At 43.8% G+C, this 26036-nt stretch overlaps 1 protein-coding gene across 1 annotated transcript in view; it reads right to left on the minus strand.

Moving 5' to 3' along the window:
* Positions 1 to 26036, minus strand: part of LOC311321323 (structural maintenance of chromosomes protein 6) — an 85956-nt gene that overhangs the window by 43639 nt on the left and 16281 nt on the right. Inside the window, exons 5-8 of the mRNA XM_084453274.1 lie at positions 24806 to 24942; positions 24653 to 24714; positions 24449 to 24529; positions 24173 to 24274 (exon numbers count right to left, since the gene is read on the minus strand). Coding sequence (XP_084309400.1) covers positions 24173 to 24274; positions 24449 to 24529; positions 24653 to 24714; positions 24806 to 24942 — 382 coding nt within the window. The remainder of the gene's footprint in view (positions 1 to 24172; positions 24275 to 24448; positions 24530 to 24652; positions 24715 to 24805; positions 24943 to 26036) is intronic.

Raw genomic sequence — 26036 nt, forward strand, 5'->3', positions numbered from 1 at the left:
ATAACTTTTGATCACAAAGGTCTTAAGATGAAGCCGACCCGATATGAAGTTGATCGGATGAAATCTGTAGGAGGAGTTCGTTGAAGTACGAGGCATGGAAATGGTCAAAACAAGGACAAAATGGCACATTAAAAGCAAGATGGCGGACTTCCTGTTGCATGTTGGGTATAGCTCCAAGAGACATTTTAGTGTGTCTCGATGAACTACATATGCCCACCGAATTTCGTTCGACTACATCAAACTGAAAGGTGGGGCTCGCCATTTTAAATTTTCCAGGGGGCGCACTTGAGCCGTTTTGCCACGCCCATTTCCGTCACCCATGAATTATCAAATTTTTTACCGGGACTGACGTATGTGCAAAGTTTCATCCGTTTTCATCGATGTTAAGGCCGCCAAAAAGGCATTTGTTTGGGGAGAAGAAGAAGGAGAAGAATAATAATAATAATCCTTCGAGTTTCAATAGGGCCTCGCACCGCCAGTGCTCGGGCCCTAACTAGGGCTGCGAGCAGCAGTGAGCGGGCCCTCGCACCCCACGCGTGTCGGGGTGTGGTGCCGTTGAAGGGTGTGCTATTTCGGTGTGCAGTACTGAGAGAAACTTCCTGTCACCAGTAGGTGGCGCTCTAGGCGTGACTCAATACCGAAGCATAGATGTGTTCAGGACGGTACCTTGATGAAGCGTGAGACATGTTGAATAAATCGGATAACGTATGTAGGAGTTATGAGTACTTCCTGTTTCACCAGTAGGTGGCGCTGTAAGTGTGACTCAATACCGAAGCATAGATGTGTTCAGAATGCGACCTTCATGAAGCATCAGCAATTTGGTGCAAATCGGATAATGTATGTAGGAGTTATGAGGACGTACTGTTTCACCAATAGGTGGCGCTATAAGTATGACGCAATACTGACACATAGATGTGTTCAGGACAGAACCGTCATGAAGCGTGAGACATATCGGACAAATCGGATAATGTATGGAGGAGTTATGAGGACGTACTGTTTCACCAATAGGTGGCGCTATAAGTATGACGCAATACTGACACATAGATGTGTTCAGGACAGAACCGTCATGAAGCGTGAGATATATCGGACAAATTGGATAATGTATGGAGAAGTTATGAGGACTTCCTGTTTCACCAATAGGTGGCGCTTTAAGTATGACGCAATACTGACACATAGATGTGTTCAGGACAGAACCGTCATGAAGCGTGAGATATATCGGACAAATTGGATAATGTATGGAGGAGTTATGAGGACTTCCTGTTTCACCAATAGGTGGCGCTTTAAGTATGACGCAATACTGACACATAGATGTGTTCAGGACAGAACCGTCATGAAGCGTGAGATATATCGGACAAATTGGATAATGTATGGAGGAGTTATGAGGACTTCCTGTTTCACCAGTAGGTGGCGCTGTAAGTGTAACTCAATACCGACGCATAGATGTGTTCAGAAGGTGACCTTCATGAAGCGTCAGCAATTTGGAGCAAATTGGATGATGTATGCAGGAGTTATGAGGACTTCCTGTTTCACCAATAGGTGGCGCAATAAGTATGAAGCAATACTGACACATAGATGTGTTCAGGACAGAACCGTCATGAAGCGTGAGATAAATCAGACAAATCGGATAATGTATGGAGGAGTTATGAGGACTTCCTGTTTCACCAGTAGGTGGCGCTGTAAGTGTAACTCAATACCGACGCAAAGATGTGTTCAGAAGGTGACCTTCATGAAGCGTCAGCAATTTGGTGCAAATTGGATGATGTATGCAGGAGTTATGAGGACTTCCTGTTTCACCAATAGGTGGCGCAATAAGTATGAAGCAATACTGACACATAGATGTGTTCAGGACAGAACCGTCATGAAGCGTGAGATAAATCGGACGAATTGGATAATGTATGTAGGAGTTATGAGGACTTCCTGTTTCACCAATAGGTGGCGCTATAAGTATGATGCAATACTGAAACATAGATGTGTTCAGGACAGAACCGTCATGAAGCGTGAGATATATGGGACAAATTGGATAATGTATGTAGGAGTTATGAGGACTTCCTGTTTCACCAATAGGTGGCGCTATAAGTATGACGCAATACTGACACATAGATGTGTTCAGGACAGAACCTTCATGAAGCGTGAGATATATCGGACGAATTGGATAATGTATGTAGGAGTTATGAGGACTTCCTGTTTCACCAATAGGTGGCGCTATAAGTATGACGCAATACTGACACATAGATGTGTTCAGGACAGAACCTTCATGAAGCGTGAGATATATCGGACGAATTGGATAATGTATGGAGGAGTTATGAGGACTTCCTGTTTCACCAATAGGTGGCGCTATAAGTATGACGCAATACTGACACATAGATGTGTTCAGGACAGAACCTTCATGAAGCGTGAGATATATCGGACGAATTGGATAATGTATGTAGGAGTTATGAGGACTTCCTGTTTCACCAATAGGTGGCGCTATAAGTATGATGCAATACTGAAACATAGATGTGTACAGGACAGAACCCTCATGAAGCGTGAGATATATCGGACGAATTGGATAATGTATGTAGGAGTTATGAGGACTTCCTGTTTCACCAATAGGTGGCGCTATAAGTATGATGCAATACTGACACATAGATGTGTTCAGGACAGAACCGTCATGAAGCGTGAGATATATCGGACGAATCGGATAATGTATGGAGGAGTTATGAGGACTTCCTGTTTCACCAATAGGTGGCGCTATAAGTATGACGCAATACTGACACATAGTTGTGTTCAGGACAGAACCTTCATGAAGCGTGAAATATATCGGACGAATTGGATTATGTATGTAGGAGTTATGAGGACTTCCTGTTTCACCAATAGGTGGCGCTATAAGTATGATGCAATACTGAAACATAGATGTGTTCAGGACAGAACCTTCATGAAGCGTGAGATATATCGGACGAATTGGATAATGTATGTAGGAGTTATGAGGACTTCCTGTTTCACCAATAGGTGGCGCTATAAGTATGACGCAATACTGACACATAGATGTGTTCAGGACAGAACCTTCATGAAGCGTGAGATATATCGGACGAATTGGATAATGTATGTAGGAGTTATGAGGACTTCCTGTTTCACCAATAGGTGGCGCTATAAGTATGATGCAATACTGAAACATAGATGTGTACAGGACAGAACCGTCATGAAGCATGAGATATATCGGACAAATTGGATAATGTATGTAGGAGTTATGAGGACTTCGTGTTTTATGGCGAAATGTCAAACTTTGGCGGGGCGCCACGGCAAGGGTGTGTGGTGAAAACTCAATTTTTTTGATAACTTTTGATCACAAAGGTCTTAAGATGAAGCCGACCCGATATGAAGTTGATCGGATGAAATCTGTAGGAGGAGTTCGTTGAAGTACGAGGCATGGAAATGGTCAAAACAAGGACAAAATGGCACATTAAAAGCAAGATGGCGGACTTCCTGTTGCATGTTGGGTATAGCTCCAAGAGACATTTTAGTGTGTCTCGATGAACTACATATGCCCACCGAATTTCGTTCGACTACATCAAACTGAAAGGTGGGGCTCGCCATTTTAAATTTTCCAGGGGGCGCACTTGAGCCGTTTTGCCACGCCCATTTCCGTCACCCATGAATTATCAAATTTTTTACCGGGACTGACGTATGTGCAAAGTTTCATCCGTTTTCATCGATGTTAAGGCCGCCAAAAAGGCATTTGTTTGGGGAGAAGAAGAAGGAGAAGAAGGAGAAGGAGAAGAATAATAATAACTAGGGCTGCGAGCAGCAGTGAGCGGGCCCTCGCACCTTAATGCGTGTCGGGGTGCTGCGCCGTTAAAGGCTGTGCTATTTCGGTGTGCAGTACTGAGAGAAACTTCCTGTCACCAGTAGGTGGCGCTCTAGGCGTGACTCAATACCGAAGCATAGATGTGTTCAGGACGGTACCTTGATGAAGCGTGAGAAATGTTGAGTAAATCGGATAACGTATGTAGGAGTTATGAGGACTTCCTGTTTCACCAGTAGGTGGCGCTGTAAGTGTGACTCAATACCGACACATAGATGGGTTCAGAAGGCCACCTTCATGAAGCGTCAGCAATTTGGTGCAAATCGGATGATGTATGCAGGAGTTATGAGGACTTCCTGTTTCACCAATAGGTGGCGCTATAAGTATGACGCAATACTGACACATAGATGTGTTCAGGACAGAACCGTCATGAAGCGTGAGATAAATCGGACAAATCGGATAATGTATGGAGGAGTTATGAGGACTTCCTTTTTCACCAATAGGTGGCGCTATAAGTATGACGCAATACTGACACATAGATGTGTTCAGGACAGAACCGTCATGAAGCGTGAGATATATCGGACAAATCGGATAATGTATGGAGGAGTTATGAGGACTTCCTGGTTTACCAATAGGTGGCGCTATAAGTATGACGCAATACTGACACATAGATGTGTTCAGGACAGAACCCTCATGAAGCGTGAGATATATCGGACAAATCCGATAATGTATGGAGGAGTTATGGGGACTTCCTGTTTCACCAATAGGTGGCGCTATAAGTATGACGCAATACTGACACATAGATGTGTTCAGGACAGAACCCTCATGAAGCGTGAGATATATCGGACAAATCGGATAATGTATGTAGTAGTTATGAGGACTTCCTGTTTCACCAATAGGTGGCGCTATAAGTATGATGCAATACTGACACATAGATGTGTTCAGGACAGAACCGTCATGAAGCGTGAGATATATCGGACGAATTGGATAATGTATGTAGGAGTTATGAGGACTTCCTGTTTCACCAATAGGTGGCGCTATAAGTATGACGCAATACTGACACATAGATGTGTTCAGGACAGAACCGTCATGAAGCGTGAGATATATCGGACAAATCCGATAATGTATGGAGGAGTTATGGGGACTTCCTGTTTCACCAATAGGTGGCGCTATAAGTATGATGCAATACTGACACATAGATGTGTTCAGGACAGAACCGTCATGAAGCGTGAGATATATCGGACAAATTGGATAATGTATGGAGGAGTTATGAGGACCTCGTGTTTTATTGCGAAATGTCAAACTTTGGCGGGGCGCCACGGGAAGGGTGTTTGGTGAAAACTCAATTTTTTTGATAACTTTTGATCACAAAGGTCTTAAGATGAAGCTGACCGAATATGAAGTTGATCGGATGAAATCTGTAGGAGGAGTTCGTTGAAATACGAGGCATGGAAATGGTCAAAACAAGGACAAAATGGCACATTAAAAGCAAAATGGCGGCCTTCCTGTTGCATGTTGGGTACAGCTCCAAGAGACATTTTAGTGTGGCTCGATGAAATACATATGCCCACCGAATTTCGTTCGCCTACATCAAACCGAAAGGTGGGGCTCACCATTTTAAATTTTCCAGGGGGCGCTCTTGAGCCGTTTTGCCACGCCCATTTCCCTCACCCATGAATTATCAAATTTTTCACCGGGACTGACGTATCTGCAAAGTTTTATCCGTTTTCATCGATGTTTAGGCCGCCAAAAAGGCATTTGTTTTGGAAGAAGGAGAAGGTAGAATAATAACTAGGGCTGCGAGCAGCAGTGAGCGGGCCCTCGCACCCCACGCGAGTCGGGGTGCGGCGCCGTTAAAGGCTGTGCTATTTCGGTGTCCAGTACTGAGAGAAACTTCCTGTCACCAGTAGGTGGCGCTCTAAGCGTGACTCAATACCGAAGCATAGATGTGTTCAGGACGGTACCTTGATGAAGCGTGAGAAATGTTGAGTAAATCGGATAACGTATGTAGGAGTTATGAGGACTTCCTGTTTCACCAGTAGGTGGCGCTGTAAGCGTGACTCAATACCGACACATAGATGTGTTCAGGACGGTACCTTGATGAAGCGTGAGAAATGTTGTGTAAATCGGACAAAGTACGTAGGAGTTATGAGGACTTCCTGTAAGCAGTAGGTGGCGCTGTAGGTATGACGCAATACTGACCTACAGATGTGTTCAAGATGCGACCTTCATCAAGCATGAGCAATTTGGAGTAAATCGGATAATGTATGTAGGAGTTATGAGTACTTCCTGTTTCACCAGTAGGTGGCGCTGTAAGTGTAACTCAATACCGACGCATAGATGTGTTCAGAAGGTGACCTTCATGAAGCGTCAGCAATTTGGTGCAAATCGGATGATGTATGCAGGAGTTATGAGGACTTCCTGTTTCACCAATAGGTGGCGCTATAAGTATGACGCAATACTGACACATAGATGTGTTCAGGACAGAACCGTCATGAAGCGTGAGATAAATCGGACAAATCGGAATATGTATGGAGGAGTTATGAGGACTTCCTGTTTCACCAATAGGTGGCGCTATAAGTATGACGCAATACTGACACATAGATGTGTTCAGGACAGAACCCTCATGAAGCGTGAGATATATCGGACAAATCCGATAATGTATGGAGGAGTTATGGGGACTTCCTGTTTCACCAATAGGTGGCGCTATAAGTATGACGCAATACTGACACATAGATGTGTTCAGGACAGAACCGTCATGAAGCGTGAGATATATCGGACAAATCGGATAATGTATGGAGGAGTTATGGGGACTTCCTGTTTCACCAATAGGTGGCACTATAAGTATGACGCAATACTGACACATAGATGTGTTCAGGACAGAACCGTCATGAAGCGTGAGAAATATCGGACAAATCCGATAATGTATGGAGGAGTTATGAGGACATCGTGTTTTATGGCGAAATGTCAAACTTTGGCGGGGCGCCACGGCAAGGGTGTTTGGTGAAAACTCAATTTTTTTGATAACTTTTGATCACAAAGGTCTTAAGATGAAGCTGACCCGATATGAAGTTGATCGGATGAAATCTGTAGGAGGAGTTCGTCGAAGTACGAGGCATGGAAATGGTCAAAACAAGGACAAAATGGCACATTAAAAGCAAGATGGCGGACTTCCTGTTGCATGTTGGGTATAGCTCCAAGAGACATTTAAGTGTGGCTCGATGAAATACATATGCCCACCGAATTTCGTTAGCCTACATCAAACTGAAAGGTGGGGCTCGCCATTTTAAACTTTCCAGGGGGCGCTCTTGAGCCGTTTTGCCACGCCCATTTCCGTCACCCATGAATTATCAAATTTTTCACCGGGACTGACGTATCTGCAAAGTTTCATCCGTTTTCATCGATGTTTAGGCCGCCAAAAAGGCATTTGTTTGGGGAGAAGAACAAGAAGAACACGAACAAGGAGAATAATAATAATCCTTCGAAATACAATAGGGCCTCGCACCGCCAGTGCTCGGGCCCTAACTAGTGCTGCGAGCAGCAGTGAGCGGGCCCTCGCACCCCACGCGTGTCGGGGTGCTGCGCCGTTAAAGGCTGTGCTATTTCGGTGTGCAGTACTGAGAGAAACTTCCTGTCACCAGTAGGTGGCGCTCTAGGCGTGACTCAATACTGAAGCATAGATGTGTTCAGGACGGTACCTTGATGAAGCGTGAGAAATGTTGAGTAAATCGGATAACGTATGTAGGAGTTATGAGGACTTCCTGTTTCACCAGTAGGTGGCGCTGTAAGTGTGACTCAATACTGACACATAGATGTGTTCAGGACAGAACCGTCATGAAGCGTGAGATATATCGGACAAATCGGATAATGTATGGAGGAGTTATGAGGACTTCCTGTTTTACCAATAGGTGGCGCTATAAGTATTATGCAATACTGACACATAGATGTGTTCAGGACAGAACCGTCATGAAGCGTGAGATATATCGGACAAATTGGATAATGTATGTAGGAGTTATGAGGACTTCCTGTTTCACCAATAGGTGGCGCTATAAGTATGATGCAATACTGACACAAAGATGTGTTCAGGACAGAACCGTCATGAAGCGTGAGATATATCGGACAAATTGGATAATGTATGTAGGAGTTATGAGGACTTCCTGTTTCACCAATAGGTGGCGCTATAAGTATGATGCAATACTGACACATAGATGTGTTCAGGACAGAACCGTCATGAAGCGTGAGATATATCGGACAAATTGGATAATGTATGGAGGAGTTATGAGGACTTCGTTTTTAATGGCGAAATGTCAAACTTTGGCGGGGCGCCACGGCAAGGGTGTTTGGTGAAAACTCAATTTTTTTGATAACTTTTGATCACAAAGGTCTTAAGATGAAGTTGACCCGATATGAAGTTGATCGGATGAAATCTGTAGGAGGAGTTCGTCGAAGTACGAGGCATGGAAATGGTCAAAACAAGGACAAAATGGCACATTAAAAGCAAAATGGCGGCCTTCCTGTTGCATGTTGGGTATAGCTCCAAGAGACATTTTAGTGCGTCTCGATGAACTACATATGCCCTCCGAATTTCGTTCGCCTACATCAAACTGAAAGGTGGGGCTCGCCATTTTAGATTTTCCAGGGGGCGCTCTTGAGCCGTTTTGCCACGCCTATTTCCGGCACCCATGAATTATCAAATTTTTCACCGGGACTGACGTATCTGCAAAGTTTCATCCGTTTTCATCGATGTTTAGGCCGCCAAAAAGGCATTTGTTTGGGGAGAAGAAGAACAAGAAGGTAGAATAATAATAATAATCCTTCGAAATACAATAGGGCCTCGCACCGCCAGTGCTCGGGCCCTAATAATAATAATAATAACTAGGGCTGCGAGCAGCAGTGAGCGGGCCCTCGCACCCCACGCGTGTCGGGGTGCTGCGCCGTTAAAGGCTGTGCTATTTCGGTGTGCAGTACTGAGAGAAACTTCCCTTCACCAGTAGGTGGCGCTCTAGGCGTGACTCAATACCGAAGCATAGATGTGTTCAGGACGGTACCTTGATGAAGCGTGAGAAATGTTGAGTAAATCGGATAACGTATGTAGGAGTTATGAGGACTTCCTGTTTCACCAGTAGGTCGCGCTGTAAGTGTGACTCAATACCGACACATAGATGGGTTCAGAAGGCCACCTTCATGAAGCGTCAGCAATTTGGTGCAAATCGGATGATGTATGCAGGAGTTATGAGGACTTCCTGTTTCACCAATAGGTGGCGCTATTCGTATGACGCAATACTGACACATAGATGTGTTCAGGACAGAACCGTCATGAAGCGTGAGCTATATAGGACAAATTGGATAATGTATGGAGGAGTTATGAGGACTTCCTGTTTCACCAATAGGTGGCGCTATAAGTATGACGCAATACTGAAACATAGATGTGTTCAGGACAGAACCGTCATGAAGCGTGAGATATATCGGACAAATTGGATAATGTATGGAGGAGTTATGAGGACTTCCTGTTTCACCAATAGGTGGCGCTATAAGTATGACGCAATACTGACACATAGATGTGTTCAGGACAGAACCGTCATGAAGCGTGAGATATATCGGACAAATTGGATAATGTATGGAGGAGTTATGAGGACTTCCTGTTTCACCAATAGGTGGCGCTATAAGTATGACGCAATACTGACACATAGATGTGTTCAGGACAGAACCGTCATGAAGCGTGAGATATATCGGACAAATTGGATAATGTATGGAGGAGTTATGAGGACTTCCTGTTTCACCAATAGGTGGCGCTATAAGTATGACGCAATACTGACACATAGATGTGTTCAGGACAGAACCGTCATGAAGCGTGAGATATATCGGACAAATTGGATAATGTATGGAGGAGTTATGAGGACTTCCTGTTTCACCAATAGGTGGCGCTATAAGTATGACGCAATACTGACACATAGATGTGTTCAGGACAGAACCGTCATGAAGCGTGAGATATATCGGACAAATTGGATAATGTATGGAGGAGTTATGAGGACTTCCTGTTTCACCAATAGGTGGCGCTATAAGTATGACGCAATACTGACACATAGATGTGTTCAGGACAGAACCGTCATGAAGCGTGAGATATATCGGACAAATCCGATAATGTATGGAGGAGTTATGGGGACTTCCTGTTTCACCAATAGGTGGCGCTATAAGTATGACGCAATACTGACACATAGATGTGTTCAGGACAGAACTGTCATGAAGCGTGAGACATATCGGACAAATCAAATAATGTATGGAGGAGTTATGAGGACGTACTGTTTCACCAATAGGTGGCGCTATAAGTATGACGCAATACTGACACATAGATGTGTTCAGGACAGATCTGTCATGAAGCGTGAGACATATCGGACAAATCGGATAATGTATGTAGGAGTTATGAGGACGTACTGTTTCACCAATAGGTGGCGCTATAAGTATGACGAAATACTGACACATAGATGTGTTCAGGACAGAACTGTCATGAAGCGTGAGACATATCGGACAAATCGGATAATGTATGTAGGAGTTATGAGGACGTACTGTTTCACCAATAGGTGGCGCTATAAGTATGACGCAATACTGACACATAGATGTGTTCAGGACAGAACTGTCATGAAGCGTGAGACATATCGGACAAATCGGATAATGTATGGAGGAGTTATGAGGACGTACTGTTTCACCAATAGGTGGCGCTATAAGTATGACGCATGCTGACACATAGATGTGTTCAGGACAGAACTGACATGAAGCGTGAGACATATCGGACAAATCGGATAATGTTTGGAGGAGTTATGAGGGCGTACTGTTTCACCAATAGGTGGCGCTATAAGTATGACGCAATACTGACACATGGATGTGTTCAGGACAGAACCGTCATGAAGCGTGAGATATATCGGACAAATCGGATAATGTATGGACGAGTTCTGAAGACTTCGTGTTTTATGGCGAAATGTCAAACTTTGGCGGGGCGCCACGGGAAGGGTGTATGGTGAAAACTCAATTTTTTTGATAACTTTTGATCACAAAGGTCTTAAGATGAAGCTGACCGAATATGAAGTTGATCGGATGAAATCTGTAGGAGGAGTTCGTTGAAGTACGAGACATGGAAATGGTCCAAACAAGGACAAAATGTCACATTAAAAGCAAAATGGCTGACTTCCTGTCGGATGTTGGGTATAGGTCCAAGAGACATTTTAGTGTGTCTCGATGAACTACATATGCCCACCGAATTTCGTACGCCTACATCAAACTGAAAGGTGGGGCTCGCCATTTTAAATTTTCCAGGGGGCGCTCTTGAGCCGTTTTGCCACGCCCATTTCCGTCACCCATGAATTATCAAATTTTTCACCAGGACTGACGTATCTTCAAAGTTTCATCCGTTTTCATCGATGTTTAGGCCGCCAAAAAGGCATTTGTTTTGGAAGAAGGAGAAGGAGAAGGAGAAGGAGAAGGGAGAATAATAATAATCCTTCGAAATACAATAGGGCCTCGCACCGCCAGTGCTCGGGCCCTAATAATCCTTCGAGTTTCAATAGGGCCTCGCACCGCCAGTGCTCGGGCCCTAACTAGTGCTGCGAGCAGCAGTGAGCGGGCCCTCGCACCCCACGCGGGTCGGGGTGTGGCGCCGTTAAAGGCTGTGCTATTTCGGTGTCCAGTACTGACAGAAACTTCCTGTCACCAGTAGGTGGCGCTCTAAGCGTGACTCAATACCGACGCATAGATGTGTTCAGGACAGTACCTTGATGAAGCGTGAGAAATGTTGTGTAAATCGGACAAAGTATGTAGGAGTTATGAGGACTTCCTGTAAGCAGTAGGTGGCGCTGTAGGTATGACGCAATACTGACCTACATATGTGTTCAAGATGCGACCTTCATCAAGCATGAGCAATTTGGAGTAAATCGGATAATGTATGTAGGAGTTGAGTACTTCCTGTTTCACCAGTAGGTGGCGCTGTAAGTGTAACTCAATACCGACGCATAGATGTGTTCAGAAGGTGACCTTCATGAAGCGTCAGCAATTTGGTGCAAATCGGATGATGTATGCAGGAGGTATGAGGACTTCATGTTTCACCAATAGGTGGCGCTATAAGTATGACGCAATACTGACACATAGATGTGTTCAGGACAGAACCGTCATGAAGCGTGAGATATATCGGACAAATCGGATAATGTATGGAGGAGTTACGAGGACTTCCTGTTTTACCAATAGGTGGCGCTATAAGTATGACGCAATACTGACACATAGATGTGTTCAGGACAGAACCTTCATGAAGCGTGAGATATATCGGACGAATTGGATAATGTATGGAGGAGTTATGAGGACTTCCTGTTTCACCAATAGGTGGCGCTATAAGTATGACGCAATACTGACACATAGATGTGTTCAGGACAGAACCGTCATGAAGCGTGAGATATATCGGACAAATTGGATAATGTATGGAGGAGTTATGAGGACTTCGTGTTTTATGGCGAAATGTCAAACTTTGGCAGGGCGCCACGGCAAGGGTGTTTGGTGAAAACTCAATTTTTTTGATAACTTTTGATCACAAAGGTCTTAAGATGAAGCTGACCCGATATGAAGTTGATCGGATGAAATCTGTAGGAGGAGTTCGTCGAAGTACGAGGCATGGAAATGGTCAAAACAAGGACAAAATGGCACATTAAGAGCAAAATGGCGGACTTCCTGTTGCATGTTGGGTATAGCTCCAAGAGACATTTAAGTGTGGCTCGATGAAATACATATGCCCACCGAATTTCGTTAGCCTACATCAAACTGAAAGGTGGGGCTCGCCATTTTAAACTTTCCAGGGGGCGCTCTTGAGCCGTTTTGCCACGCCCATTTCCGTCACCCATGAATTATCAAATTTTTCACCGGGACTGACGTATCTGCAAAGTTTCATCCGTTTTCATCGATGTTCAGGCCGCCTAAAAGGCATTTGTTTGGAGTAAAGGAGAAGAAGAAGGAGAAGGAGAATAATAACTAGTGCTGCGAGCAGCAGTGAGCGGGCCCTCGCACCCCACGCGTGTCGGGGTGCTGCGCCGTTAAAGGCTGTGCTATTTCGGTGTGCAGTACTGAGAGAAACTTCCTGTCACCAGTAGGTGGCGCTCTAGACGTGACTCAATACCGAAGCATAGATGTGTTCAGGACGGTACCTTGATGAAGCGTGAGAAATGTTGAGTAAATCGGATAACGTATGTAGGAGTTATGAGGACTTCCTGTTTCACCAGTAGGTGGCGCTGTAAGTGTGACTCAATACCGACACATAGATGGGTTCAGAAGGCCACCTTCATGAAGCGTCAGCAATTTGGTGCAAATCGGATGATGTATGCAGGAGTTATGAGGACTTCCTATTTCACCAATAGGTGGCGCTATACGTATGACGCAATACTGACACATAGATGTGTTCAGGACAGAACCGTCATGAAGCGTGAGCTATATCGGACAAATTGGATAATGTATGGAGGAGTTATGAGGACTTCCTGTTTCACCAATAGGTGGCGCTATAAGTATGACGCAATACTGACACATAGATGTGTTCAGGACAGAACCGTCATGAAGCGTGAGATATATCGGACGAATTCGATATTGTATGTAGGAGTTATGAGGACTTCCTGTTTCACCAATAGGTGGCGCTATAAGTATGACGCAATACTGACACATAGATGTGTTCAGGACAGAACCGTCATGAAGCGTGAGATATATCGGACAAATCCGATAATGTATGGAGGAGTTATGGGGACTTCCTGTTTCACCAATAGGTGGCGCTATAAGTATGACGCAATACTGACACATAGATGTGTTCAGGACAGAACCGTCATGAAGCGTGAGATATATCGGACAAATTGGATAATGTATGGAGGAGTTATGAGGACTTCCTGTTTCACCAATAGGTGGCGCTATAAGTATGACGCAATACTGACACAGATGTGTTCAGGACAGAACCGTCATGAAGCGTGAGATATATCGGACAAATTGGATAATGTATGTAGGAGTTATGAGGACTTCGTGTTTTATGGCGAAATGTCAAACTTTGGCGGGGCGCCACGGCAAGGGTGTTTGGTGAAAACTCAATTTTTTTGATAACTTTTGATCACAAAGGTCTTAAGATGAAGCTGATCCGATATGAAGTTGATCGGATGAAATCTGTAGGAGGAGTTCGTCGAAGTACGAGGCATGGAAATGGTCAAAACAAGGACAAAATGGCACATTAAGAGCAAAATGGCGGACTTCCTGTTGCATGTTGGGTATAGCTCCAAGAGACATTTAAGTGTGGCTCGATGAAATACATATGCCCACCGAATTTCGTTCGCCTACATCAAACTGAAAGGTGGGGCTCGCCATTTTAAACTTTCCAGGGGGCGCTCTTGAGCCGTTTTGCCACGCCCATTTCCGTCACCAATGATATATCCGATTTTCACCGGGACTGATGTATCTGCAAAGTTTCATCCGTTTTCATTGATGTTTAGGCCGCCAAAAAGGCATTTGTTTCGGAAGAAGAAGGAGAAGAAGGAGAATAATAATAATCCTTCGAGTTTCAATAGGGCCTCGCACCGCCAGTGCTCGGGCCCTAACTAGGGCTGCAAGCAGCATTGAGCGGGCCCTCGCACCCCACGCATGTCGGGGTGCGGCGCCGTTAAAGGCTGTGCTATTTCGGTGTCCAGTACTGAGAGAAACTTCCTGTCACCAGTAGGTGGCGCTCTAAGCGTGACTCAATACCAACACATAGATGTGTTCAGGACAGTACCTTGAAGCGTGAGAAATGTTGTGTAAATCAGACAATGTATGTAGGAGTTATGATGACTTCCTGTAAGCAGTAGGTGGCGCTATTAGTATGACCCAATGCTCACGCACAGATGTGTTCAGGATGCGACCTTCAACAACCCTGAGCAATTTGGAGTAAATGGGATAACGTATGTAGAAGTTATGAGGACTTCCTGCTTGACCTGTAGGCGGCGCTATAAGTATGACTCAATACTGACCTACAGATGTGTTCAGGATGTGACCTTCATCAACCCTGAGCAATTAGGAGTAAATGGGATAACATATGTAGGAGTTATGAGTACTTCCTGTTTCACCAGTAGGTGGCGCTGTAAGTGTGACTCAATACCGACGCTTAGATGTGTTCAGAATGTCACCTTCATGAAGCATCAGCAATTTGGTGCAAATCGGATGATGTATGCAGGAGTTATGAGGACTTCCTGTTTCACCAATAGGTGGCGCTATAAGTATGACGCAATACTGACACATAGATGTGTTCACGACAGAACCGTCATGAAGCGTGAGATATATCGGACAAATTGGATAATGTATGTAGGAGTTATGAGGACTTCCTGTTTCACCAATAGGTGGCGCTATAAGTATGACGCAATACTGACACATAGATGTGTTCAGGACAGAACCGTCATGAAGCGTGAGATATATCGGACAAATTGGATAATGTATGCAGGAGTTATGAGGACTTCCTGTTTCACCAATAGGTGGCGCTATAAGTATGACGAAATACTGACACATAGATGTGTTCAGGACAGAACCGTCATGAAGCGTGAGATATATCGGACAAATTGGATAATGTATGGAGGAGTTATGAGGACTTCCTGTTTCACCAATAGGTGGCGCTATAAGTATGACGCAATACTGACACATAGATGTGTTCAGGACAGAACCGTCATGAAGCGTGAGATATATCGGACAAATTGGATAATGTATGGAGGAGTTATGAGGACTTCCTGTTTCACCAATAGGTGGCGCTATAAGTATGACGCAATACTGACACATAGATGTGTTCAGGTCAGAACCGTCATGAAGCGTGAGATATATCGGACAAATTGGATAATGTATGGAGGAGTTATGAGGACTTCCTGTTTCACCAATAGGTGGCGCTATAAGTATGACGCAATACTGACACATAGATGTGTTCAGGACAGAACCGTCATGAAGCGTGAGATATATCGGACAAATTGGATAATGTATGGAGGAGTTATGAGGACTTCCTGTTTCACCAATAGGTGGCGCTATAAGTATGACGCAATACTGACACATAGATGTGTTCAGGACAGAACCGTCATGAAGCGTGAGATATATCGGACAAATTGGATAATGTATGGAGGAGTTATGAGGACTTCCTGTTTCACCAATAGGTGGTGCTATAAGTATGACGCAATACTGACACATAGATGTGTTCAGGACAGAACTGTCATGAAGCGTGAGATATATCGGACAAATTGGATAATGTATGGAGGAGTTATGAGGACTTCGTGTTTTATGGCGAAATGTCAAACTTTGGCAGGGCGCCACGGCAAGGGTGTTTGGAGAAAACTAAATTTTTTTGATAACTTTTGATCACAAAGGTCTTAAGATGAAGCTGACCCGATATGAAGTTGATCGGATGAAATCTGTAGGAGGAGTTCGTCGAAGTACGAGGCATGGAAATGGTCAAAACAAGGACAAAATGGCACATTAAGAGCAAAATGGCGGACTTCCTGTTGCATGTTGGGTATAGATCCAAGAGACATTTAAGTGTGGCTCGATGAAATACATATGCCCACCGAATTTCGTTAGCCTACATCAAACTGAAAGGTGGGGCTCGCCATTTTAAACTTTCCAGGGGGCGCTCTTGAGCCGTTTTGCCACGCCCATTTCCGTCACCCATGAATTATCAAATTTTTCACCGGGACTGACGTATCTGCAAAGTTTCATCCGTTTTCATCGATGTTCAGGCCGCATAAAAGGCATTTGTTTGGAGTAAAGGAGAAGGAGAAGGAGAAGAAGGAGAAGGAGAAGAATACTAATAATCCTTCGAGTTTCAATAGGGCCTCGCACCGCCAGTGCTCGGGCCCTAATAATCCTTCGAGTTTCAATAGGGCCTCGCACCGCCAGTGCTCGGGCCCTAATAATCCTTCGAAATTCAATAGGGCCTCGCACCGCCAGTGCTCGGGCCCTAATAATAACTAGTGCTGCGAGCAGCAGTGAGCGGGCCCTCGCACCCCACGCGTGTCGGGGTGCTGCGCCGTTAAAGGCTGTGTTATTTCGGTGTGCAGTATTGAGAGAAACTTCCTGTCACCAGTAGGTGGCGCTCTAGGTGTGACTCAATACCGAAGCATAGTTGTGTTCAGGACGGTACCTTGATGAAGCGTGAGAAATGTTGAGTAAATCGGATAACGTATGTAGGAGTTATGAGGACTTCCTGTTTCACCAGTAGGTGGCGCTGTAAGTGTGACTCAATACCGACACATAGATGGGTTCAGAAGGCCACCTTCATGAAGCGTCAGCAATTTGGTGCAAATCGGATGATGTATGCAGGAGTTATGAGGACTTCTTGTTTCACCAATAGGTGGCGCTATACGTATGACGCAATACTGACACATAGATGTGTTCAGGACAGAACCGTCATGAAGCGTGAGCTATATCGACCAAATTGGATAATGTATGGAGGAGTTATGAGGACTTCCTGTTTCACCAATAGGTGGCGCTATAAGTATGACGCAATACTGAAACATAGATGTGTTCAGGACAGAACCGTCATGAAGCGTGAGATATATCGGACAAATTGGATAATGTATGGAGGAGTTATGAGGACTTCCTGTTTCACCAATAGGTGGCGCTATAAGTATGACGCAATACTGACACATAGATGTGTTCAGGACAGAACCGTCATGAAGCGTGAGATATATCGGACAAATTGGATAATGTATGGAGGAGTTATGAGGACTTCGTGTTTTATGGCGAAATGTCAAACTTTGGCGGGGCGCCACGGCAAGGGTGTTTGGTGAAAACTCAATTTTTTTGATAACTTTTGATCACAAAGGTCTTAAGATGAAGCTGACCCGATATGAAGTTGATCGGATGAAATCTGTAGGAGGAGTTCGTCGAAGTACGAGGCATGGAAATGGTCAAAACAAGGACAAAATGGCACATTAAGAGCAAAATGGCGGACTTCCTGTTGCATGTTGGGTAAAGCTCCAAGAGACATTTAAGTGTGGCTCGATGAAATACATATGCCCTCCGAATTTCGTTCGCCTACATCAAACTGAAAGGTGGGGCTCGCCATTTGAAACTTTCCAGGGGGCGCTCTTGAGCCGTTTTGCCACGCCCATTTCCGTCACCCATGAATTATCAAATTTTTCACCGGGACTGACGTATCTGCAAAGTTTCATCCGTTTTCATCGATGTTCAGGCCGCCTAAAAGGCATTTGTTTGGAGTAAAGAAGGAGAAGAAGGAGAAGTATAATAATAACTAGGGCTGCGAGCAGCAGTGAGCGGGCCCTCGCACCCCACGTGGGTCGGGGTGTGGCGCCGTTAAAGGGTGTGCTATTTCGGTGTCCAGTACTGACAGAAACTTCCTGTCACCAGTAGGTGGCGCTCTAAGTGTGACTCAATACCGACGCATAGATGTGTTCAGGACAGTACCTTGATGAAGTGTGAGAAATGTTGTGTAAATCGGACAAAGTATGTAGGAGTTATGAGGACTTCCTGTAAGCAGTAGGTGGCGCTGTAGGTATGACGCAATACTGACCTACAGATGTGTTCAGATGCGACCTTCAACAAGCATGAGCAATTTGGAGTAAATCGGATAATGTATGTAGGAGTTCTGAGTACTTCCTGTTTCACCAGTAGGTGGCGCTGTAAGTGTAACTCAATACCGACGCATAGATGTGTTCAGAAGGTGACCTTCATGAAGCGTCAGCAATTTGGTGCAAATCGGATGATGTATGCAGGAGTTATGAGGACTTCCTGTTTCACCAATAGGTGGCGCTATAAGTATGACGCAATACTGACACATAGATGTGTTCAGGACAGAACCGTCATGAAGCGTGAGATAAATCGGACAAATCGGATAATGTATGGAGGAGTTATGAGGACTTCCTGTTTCACCAATAGGTGGCGCTATAAGTATGACGCAATACTGACACATAGATGTGTTCAGGACAGAACCGTCATGAAGCGTGAGATATATCGGACAAATTGGATAATGTATGGAGGAGTTATGAGGACTTCCTGTTTCACCAATAGGTGGCGCTATAAGTATGACGCAATACTGACACATAGATGTGTTCAGGACAGAACCGTCATGAAGCGTGAGATATATCGGACAAATTGGATAATGTATGGAGGAGTTATGAGGACTTCCTGTTTCACCAATAGGTGGCGCTATAAGTATGACGCAATACTGACACATAGATGTGTTCAGGACAGAACCGTCATGAAGCGTGAGATATATCGGACAAATTGGATAATGTATGGAGGAGTTATGAGGACTTCCTGTTTCACCAATAGGTGGCGCTATAAGTATGACGCAATACTGACACATAGATGTGTTCAGGACAGAACCGTCATGAAGCGTGAGATATATCGGACAAATTGGATAATGTATGGAGGAGTTATGAGGACTTCCTGTTTCACCAATAGGTGGCGCTATAAGTATGACGCAATACTGACACATAGATGTGTTCAGGACAGAACCGTCATGAAGCGTGAGATATATCGGACAAATTGGATAATGTATGGAGGAGTTATGAGTACTTCCTGTTTCACCAGTAGGTGGCGCTGTAAGTGTGACTCAATATCGACGCATAGATGTGTTCAGAAGGTGACCTTCACGAAGCGTCAGTAATTTGGTGCAAATCGGATGATGTATGCAGGAGTTATGAGGACTTCCTGTTTCACCAATAGGTGGCGCTATAAGTATGACGCAATACTGACACATAGATGTGTTCAGGACAGAACCGTCATGAAGCGTGAGATATATCGGACAAATTGGATAATGTATGGAGGAGTTATGAGGACTTCCTGTTTCACCAGTAGGTGGCGCTGTAAGTGTGACTCAATACCGACACATAGATGGGTTCAGAAGGCCACCTTCATGAAGCATCAGCAATTTGGTGCAAATCGGATGATGTATGCAGGAGTTATGAGGACTTCCTGTTTCACCAATAGGTGGCGCTATACGTATGACGCAATACTGACACATAGATGTGTTCAGGACAGAACCGTCATGAAGCGTGAGCTATATCGGACAAATGGGATAATGTATGGAGGAGTTATGAGGACTTCCTGTTTCACCAATAGGTGGCGCTATAAGTATGACGCAATACTGACACATAGATGTGTTCAGGACAGAACCGTCATGAAGCGTGAGATATATCGGACAAATTGGATAATGTATGGAGGAGTTATGAGGACTTCCTGTTTCACCAATAGGTGGCGCTATAAGTATGACGCAATACTGACACATAGATGTGTTCAGGACAGAACCGTCATGAAGCGTGAGATATATCGGACAAATTGGATAATGTATGGAGGAGTTATGAGGACTTCCTGTTTCACCAATAGGTGGCGCTATAAGTATGACGCAATACTGACACATAGATGTGTTCAGGACAGAACCGTCATGAAGCGTGAGATATATCGGACAAATTGGATAATGTATGGAGGAGTTATGAGGACTTCGTGTTTTATGGCGAAATGTCAAACTTTAGCGGGGCGCCACGGCAAGGGTGTGTGGTGAAAACTCAATTTTTTTGATAACTTTTGATCACAAAGGTCTTAAGATGAAGCCGACCCGATATGAAGTTGATCGGATGAAATCTCTAGGAGGAGTTCGTCGAAGTACGAGGCATGGAAATGGTCAAAACAAGGACAAAATGGCACATTAAAAGCAAAATGGCGGACTTCCTGTTGCATGTTGGGTATAGCTCCAAGAGACATTTTAGTGTGGCTCGATGAAATACATATGCCCACCGAATTTCGTTCGCCTACATCAAACTGAAAGGTGGGGCTCGCCATTTTAAACTTTCCAGGGGGCGCTCTTGAGCCGTTTTGCCACGCCCATTTCCGTCACCCATGAAATATCCGATTTACACCGGGACTGATGTATCTGCAAAGTTTCATCCGTTTTCATCGATGTTTAGGCCGCCAAAAAGGCATTTGTTTGGGGAGAAGAAGAAGGAGAAGGAGAAGGAGAAGGAGAATAATAATCCTTCGAGTTTCAATAGGGCCTCGCACCGCCAGTGCTCGGGCCCTAATAATAATAATCCTTCGAAATTCAATAGGGCCTCGCACCGCCAGTGCTCGGGCCCTAATAATAATCCTTCGAAATTCAATAGGGCCTCGCACCGCCAGTGCTCGGGCCCTAATAATAATCGTGATTATGATTTTTGCCATAATCGAGCAGCCCTACCTTGGCCCCACCCCTACACTTTGCACGTTCACGCGCAGGGTAGTGTCCCACATTCCTTTTAGCTTCTAGGGCTAGGGAGCATATCGAGGGCTAGTGGACGTTCAAACAGCCTTCCAAAACGAGGGTTTTCAGATGCTGACTTGAAACCGTAGGGTAGATGAAAATCCACACAATGCTTTGCGAACTTAGGCAGGGATATGAAACACGGTGCCGTGAAAAACCATGGTGAAAAAGCCCAATATCTTTGCAAATAATTATTAAAAAATGTTGAATCTAATTGAATCCATAGAACTTTGTGTAAACAACGATTTTTGAGTGACAGTTGATTCGACTCCCCCGGGCCTCAGCGAATTCCTCTCTCTCCTTGGTTCCACTTTGCCGGGCAAAATACGATTGAATGAGCTTCATTTTCCTAATTTTGTTAACGTTACTGGCAGGGGTATACTGCACAGTCGTTTTTGAGTGAGGGCAGCTGAGCTGTCATAGCGCGTCATCACGAGAGTTCTGCGCGTTGCAGGTTGCAGTCGTGGGACTTAAAGAAGTTGTGGGACTTGTAGTTTTGTATACGGGTGCGCGAAACTTTGACTCTAGTTTGATCCAATTTGCATGGATTTATTTTAGGCGCAAATGCGAGTGAAATAGTTGACAACAGTACTCGCACAGTGTGCTCCTAAATTATTTTTTCTGATTGCACAAAACTATTTTTAGTCGCAAATTCGAGTAAAATGGTCGCACCTTAGAGCCCTGGATCCACAAGCTAGGGCTGAGTTTCTTGAGCAAAAGAGAGCAACGTATTGGTATTTAGTAGTTAAGTGATAAGGCAGATCAGTAAAAAGGAAAAATTTTAAGATTCTTCAAAATGTATAATATTTGTAAAAGGAATATATGTTGTTTATTGAGCAATGTGTCAGATTATGGTGGGGGCTATTTCTTATGAAGCAATTTGGATCAATGTAATTAAAAAAGAAGACAGACAATTAGACATACAGACAGGCAGACAGGCATTCAGACAAACAAGCAGACCCACAGATGGACAGACAGACATACGGACAGAAGACAGACAGGCTAGCAGACAGACAGGCTAGCAGACAGATAGGCAGACAGACAGACCCCCACCCAGCAATCAACGAAGCTGTACTTTAGTGCAAAACCATAACCAGTAAGTGGGGGAGAGTTGAAGAAGTTGGTCAGGTGGTATGTTGTAGAGGAACTGCTGTCCTTAAAGGAGAATGTTCGTTTTTGACAACCTGGACCTTATTTACGGCATATTATAAGACGTTTGACTCACCGAGATAACTTTGGTGTAATTCGGAGGCCTGTAGAAGAAATGTAAAATCCTTGCGGCTCACATTCTCTACTCTGCGATCGGCTTGTTGGTGCCTGGAATATTGTGTGCAATATGGCTGAATATTTATCAGATTTTGAGGATATAGAAGATGGCTTAGAATATGATGGACGCCCATCGTAGCGTAGAGAATGTGAGCCGCGAGTGTAGCCTACAGACGGAGAATAGCCAGTCTGTGCGCTGTGCGCATGCGTGCTGGAGCAAGTGGGGAAGCTATTTCGTTTCTAAAGACGTTTCTAAAGATCATATTACAGAGGCATGTGAAAAACCACAACAAGCCCTCGCTCTATGTAAGCACAACTAGCGATTCACAAAGACAGATTGATGAAAACAACCGTTTCGCGGCAGAAAATAGATTTTTTAGAAGCTGCATTCTCAGTGCCCCGTCCGCCGCCATTACATGGATATACTTGGCTCACGCTGGATTTAAGATTTCTTCTACAGGCCTCCGAATTACACCAAAGTTATCTCGGTGAGTCAAACGTCTTATAATATGTCGTAAATAAGGTCCAGGTTGTCAAAAACGAACATTATCCTTTAAACACCGTTGACTCGCCCTCTTTCAGTGCCATAATAAACAAGATCCCTACTACTACCTTGTCAGGTTTAGTGTCTCTTGCTTTGTATGATTGTTGAATTTTTTTTTCCTGAGACAGGCTTTAATGAAATACTTTTGAAATCTCAATGTCATTCCTGGCTAACAGCATGTCATTCCGAGTAACAATGACACAGTCAAGTAATTTAACCCAGATTTTCATGTTATATTACACAATTATGTTTTCTTGGGTTAAGGATACAATAACAACCTTTTTATCTTTACTGTAAAGCATTTTAGACATTTTCCAGCTCTTTTCTCTTTTTGGCATTGAATATTGTGCGCGCAATAACAGCTAATGAGCCCATTTCAGTATAACCAAATATATTACATTAATTGTGATGAAAATGTAGTTTTCTGAGCAGTAATTGTTTGTTGAGCTCTAACTATGAATATATAAACTTGTATATGCTACCAATGGTAGACATTTTGATAATTTTAAAATCATTCCCGTTACCCAGGAAGGACACTTTTTGTGGGAAAAATCATATGATTCACCAAGAATGTGTAATTGCATTGTTAAAATTAATCCCTGTTGTTGAGTTGTATATAGAACACTCAAATAATGGTAGAAAGTGCTTAAACTGGCATTTTTAGCCATTTTCATTATTTTAAAAATTTTCAATCCTTATTCGTCTTTGTATATATATATAGTTATGTTATGGAAGGGTAGGCTGGGAGACATGCTACAGTATAGCATGTACAATACACTACAATGTATACCGTTGTTCTGGTTCTCTCTTTTGCTCTTGAACTGAGCTTCTTCCTCTCCTCTCACTCTTTTCTTCTTTGCCCTTTCTCCCTTGGGCTCTCAGGTGTTAGAGAGAATTCTCTCTCTCTCTCTCTGAGATCTCTGTCCCTCTCCCTAATCTCATATAACGATGGTAGAGTAGGGTAGGATCTAAACCTTTCATTTGCAACATGTGTGCCTTATAATTGATATAAACTAATTCCCTCACTAAAAACCCTTCTTGATCTATTTTAAACCATAATCAACTAGTCTTTGCACAGATCTTAAATAATGTAAAATGGAGTCATATCATCAAGATTTTATGTTTTAGTCAAATTAATACACTGTCCAGTTGACCCTTCCTCCATCAGGCTAAGATAAGATAAGATAAGGCCCTAGTTTTGGTTCCATTACCGATACATAAAAACCCCTAAAGAAGTTTATTTTGGGAACACAACACAACAACCCCTCCAGAGAATTTGCCTAGCGTGGATTGAACACTGGTCTACAGAGATACTAACCTCCCTGTATCTCTCCACACTGGTCTCGGTGACATCCCTGGACTCTTTAATATAGTTATAATCCTCTCTCATCTGGTCCAGCATGGTGGCTTTAATGAAGAACTGGGAAGGAGAAAACAAACGATGTTCATGAATAGTTTGACAGCAAAACGAACCACTTCCCTCAGATCATTCATAGACTCATGGGAATTCAAGTGTGGACCTCTGAATCAACAGAGAGGAGGGTCCCACCGTTTACTATTGCTGAGTGAATGACGGTATTAGGCCTCTGCTTACCTTGTACTTATCCCCCTCTCCTTTGGAGTGCAGAAAGTGCTTACTCATCTCTTGAGTAAGAATTGTCACAGGATTGTTCACCTTTAAGGAATGGGTGGGAGTGATTTAACAACAAATCCATACTATTTCAGGACATATATCAAAACAAATTGTTCTAAAGTAGATAATGGTAAATAAACAAGAGTTAATAAACTAGAGTTGTACCTGGATGTTGAAGTGATCCAGGATGGCCATGAGCTCGTCTTTTTTCCCAGACACTTGCTGACCTGCAAGAAAGAAGCAGGTGTTCCATTAAGCCTGTTTGAGTGGAGGCGGACAGGAAGATAAATATAGTACACATGATCTGCTGTGCATTACCAGATTTGTTCTTCAGTTTGTAGGTCCTCACGCCCTCACGGCTGATCTTGACATCCACGGTGACGGCCTCTCCAAACAGTTCTGGCTTGTAAGCATCCGTCCCCTTGTTGCGCAGTGTGATGGATACATCAGCAGAGCTGAGGGAGGGGACAGCATTTGCACCGACAGTTAAGACAAGATGATCACATTTGGTTAAATAGCCTACATTACTCTACAGTGTACAGTGATCTGTACTGAAATAGTCCCCAGTATGAAAGCAGTCATCAAGTGGTTTTAGGGCAGGGGTAGCATTCATACGCTGTAGTAGGGCTGCAAGTCGAATCATCAGTCGAAGACCCTTAAGTCGAATGAAATTCTTCAAGTCGAGCGGTCATTTTTTTTTCTCCACTGATAAGATGGACTGGTGGGCTAATCTGCCTTAGGATTTATATAGGACAGGCCAATAATTCATTTTAGACTTAAGCTATTACGGTAGCTATTTGTTGTGCAGGAAAAGGACACTGAAGATTGACAAAGCACTGAACCCCTTGTCCCCTCTACTATGCACCTACCTACTACCCTACTATGCGCAAATTGCATGCATTTCCCAAACGGAATAAATGCACAACACAAAACTGCTTTCCTAGATCAAGCTAAAATATCAGCTGGAAAAAAATATTGTTTCCCCATATTGATTGATTGAGCTCCAATGTATGCTGTAGCGACAACCAAAACATTTCCTACTGCCCAATGTAGCCTATTCGCGCACGCGTTCAAATGTGTAGTTGAGGATGCAGATTCATCAAATCGTTAAACACTAATGTAGGCTATGGGAAACACTGCATAGAAACAAGAGGGTATCCAAAAAAGATGGAGAATGTGGGATAGATGATGCATTTTTAGCAAGAAAGCTGATGTATTATGTCAAGTACATCAGGGGCCATATTCACAAAACATTAAAGGAGTAGTAAAGGGAAAATGCATGTTTAGTCCTGTTTTAAGGTTACTTATGATCATATACAATGGTTCAGTCAAAACATTGACAAAACTAGCACTTTTGAAAAAGGCTGATAATTGCTCTACCACCATTTTGGTCATACAATGGATGTCGGTGGGCACCGTGAAAAATCATTCAAAAAACATGTTAGACTCTCAATTTCAAAGACAAGAAACTCACCGAGGTGTTAGTTGGCGTTCTGACATATAATTTGCCATAAAGTAAGATTCTAGTTCATCTGGAAAGGCTTTTTTA

The sequence above is a fragment of the Borostomias antarcticus genome (genome assembly GCF_949987555.1).
Source record: "Borostomias antarcticus genome assembly, chromosome: 19".
In the NCBI taxonomy this organism is placed as follows: domain Eukaryota; kingdom Metazoa; phylum Chordata; class Actinopteri; order Stomiiformes; family Stomiidae; genus Borostomias; species Borostomias antarcticus.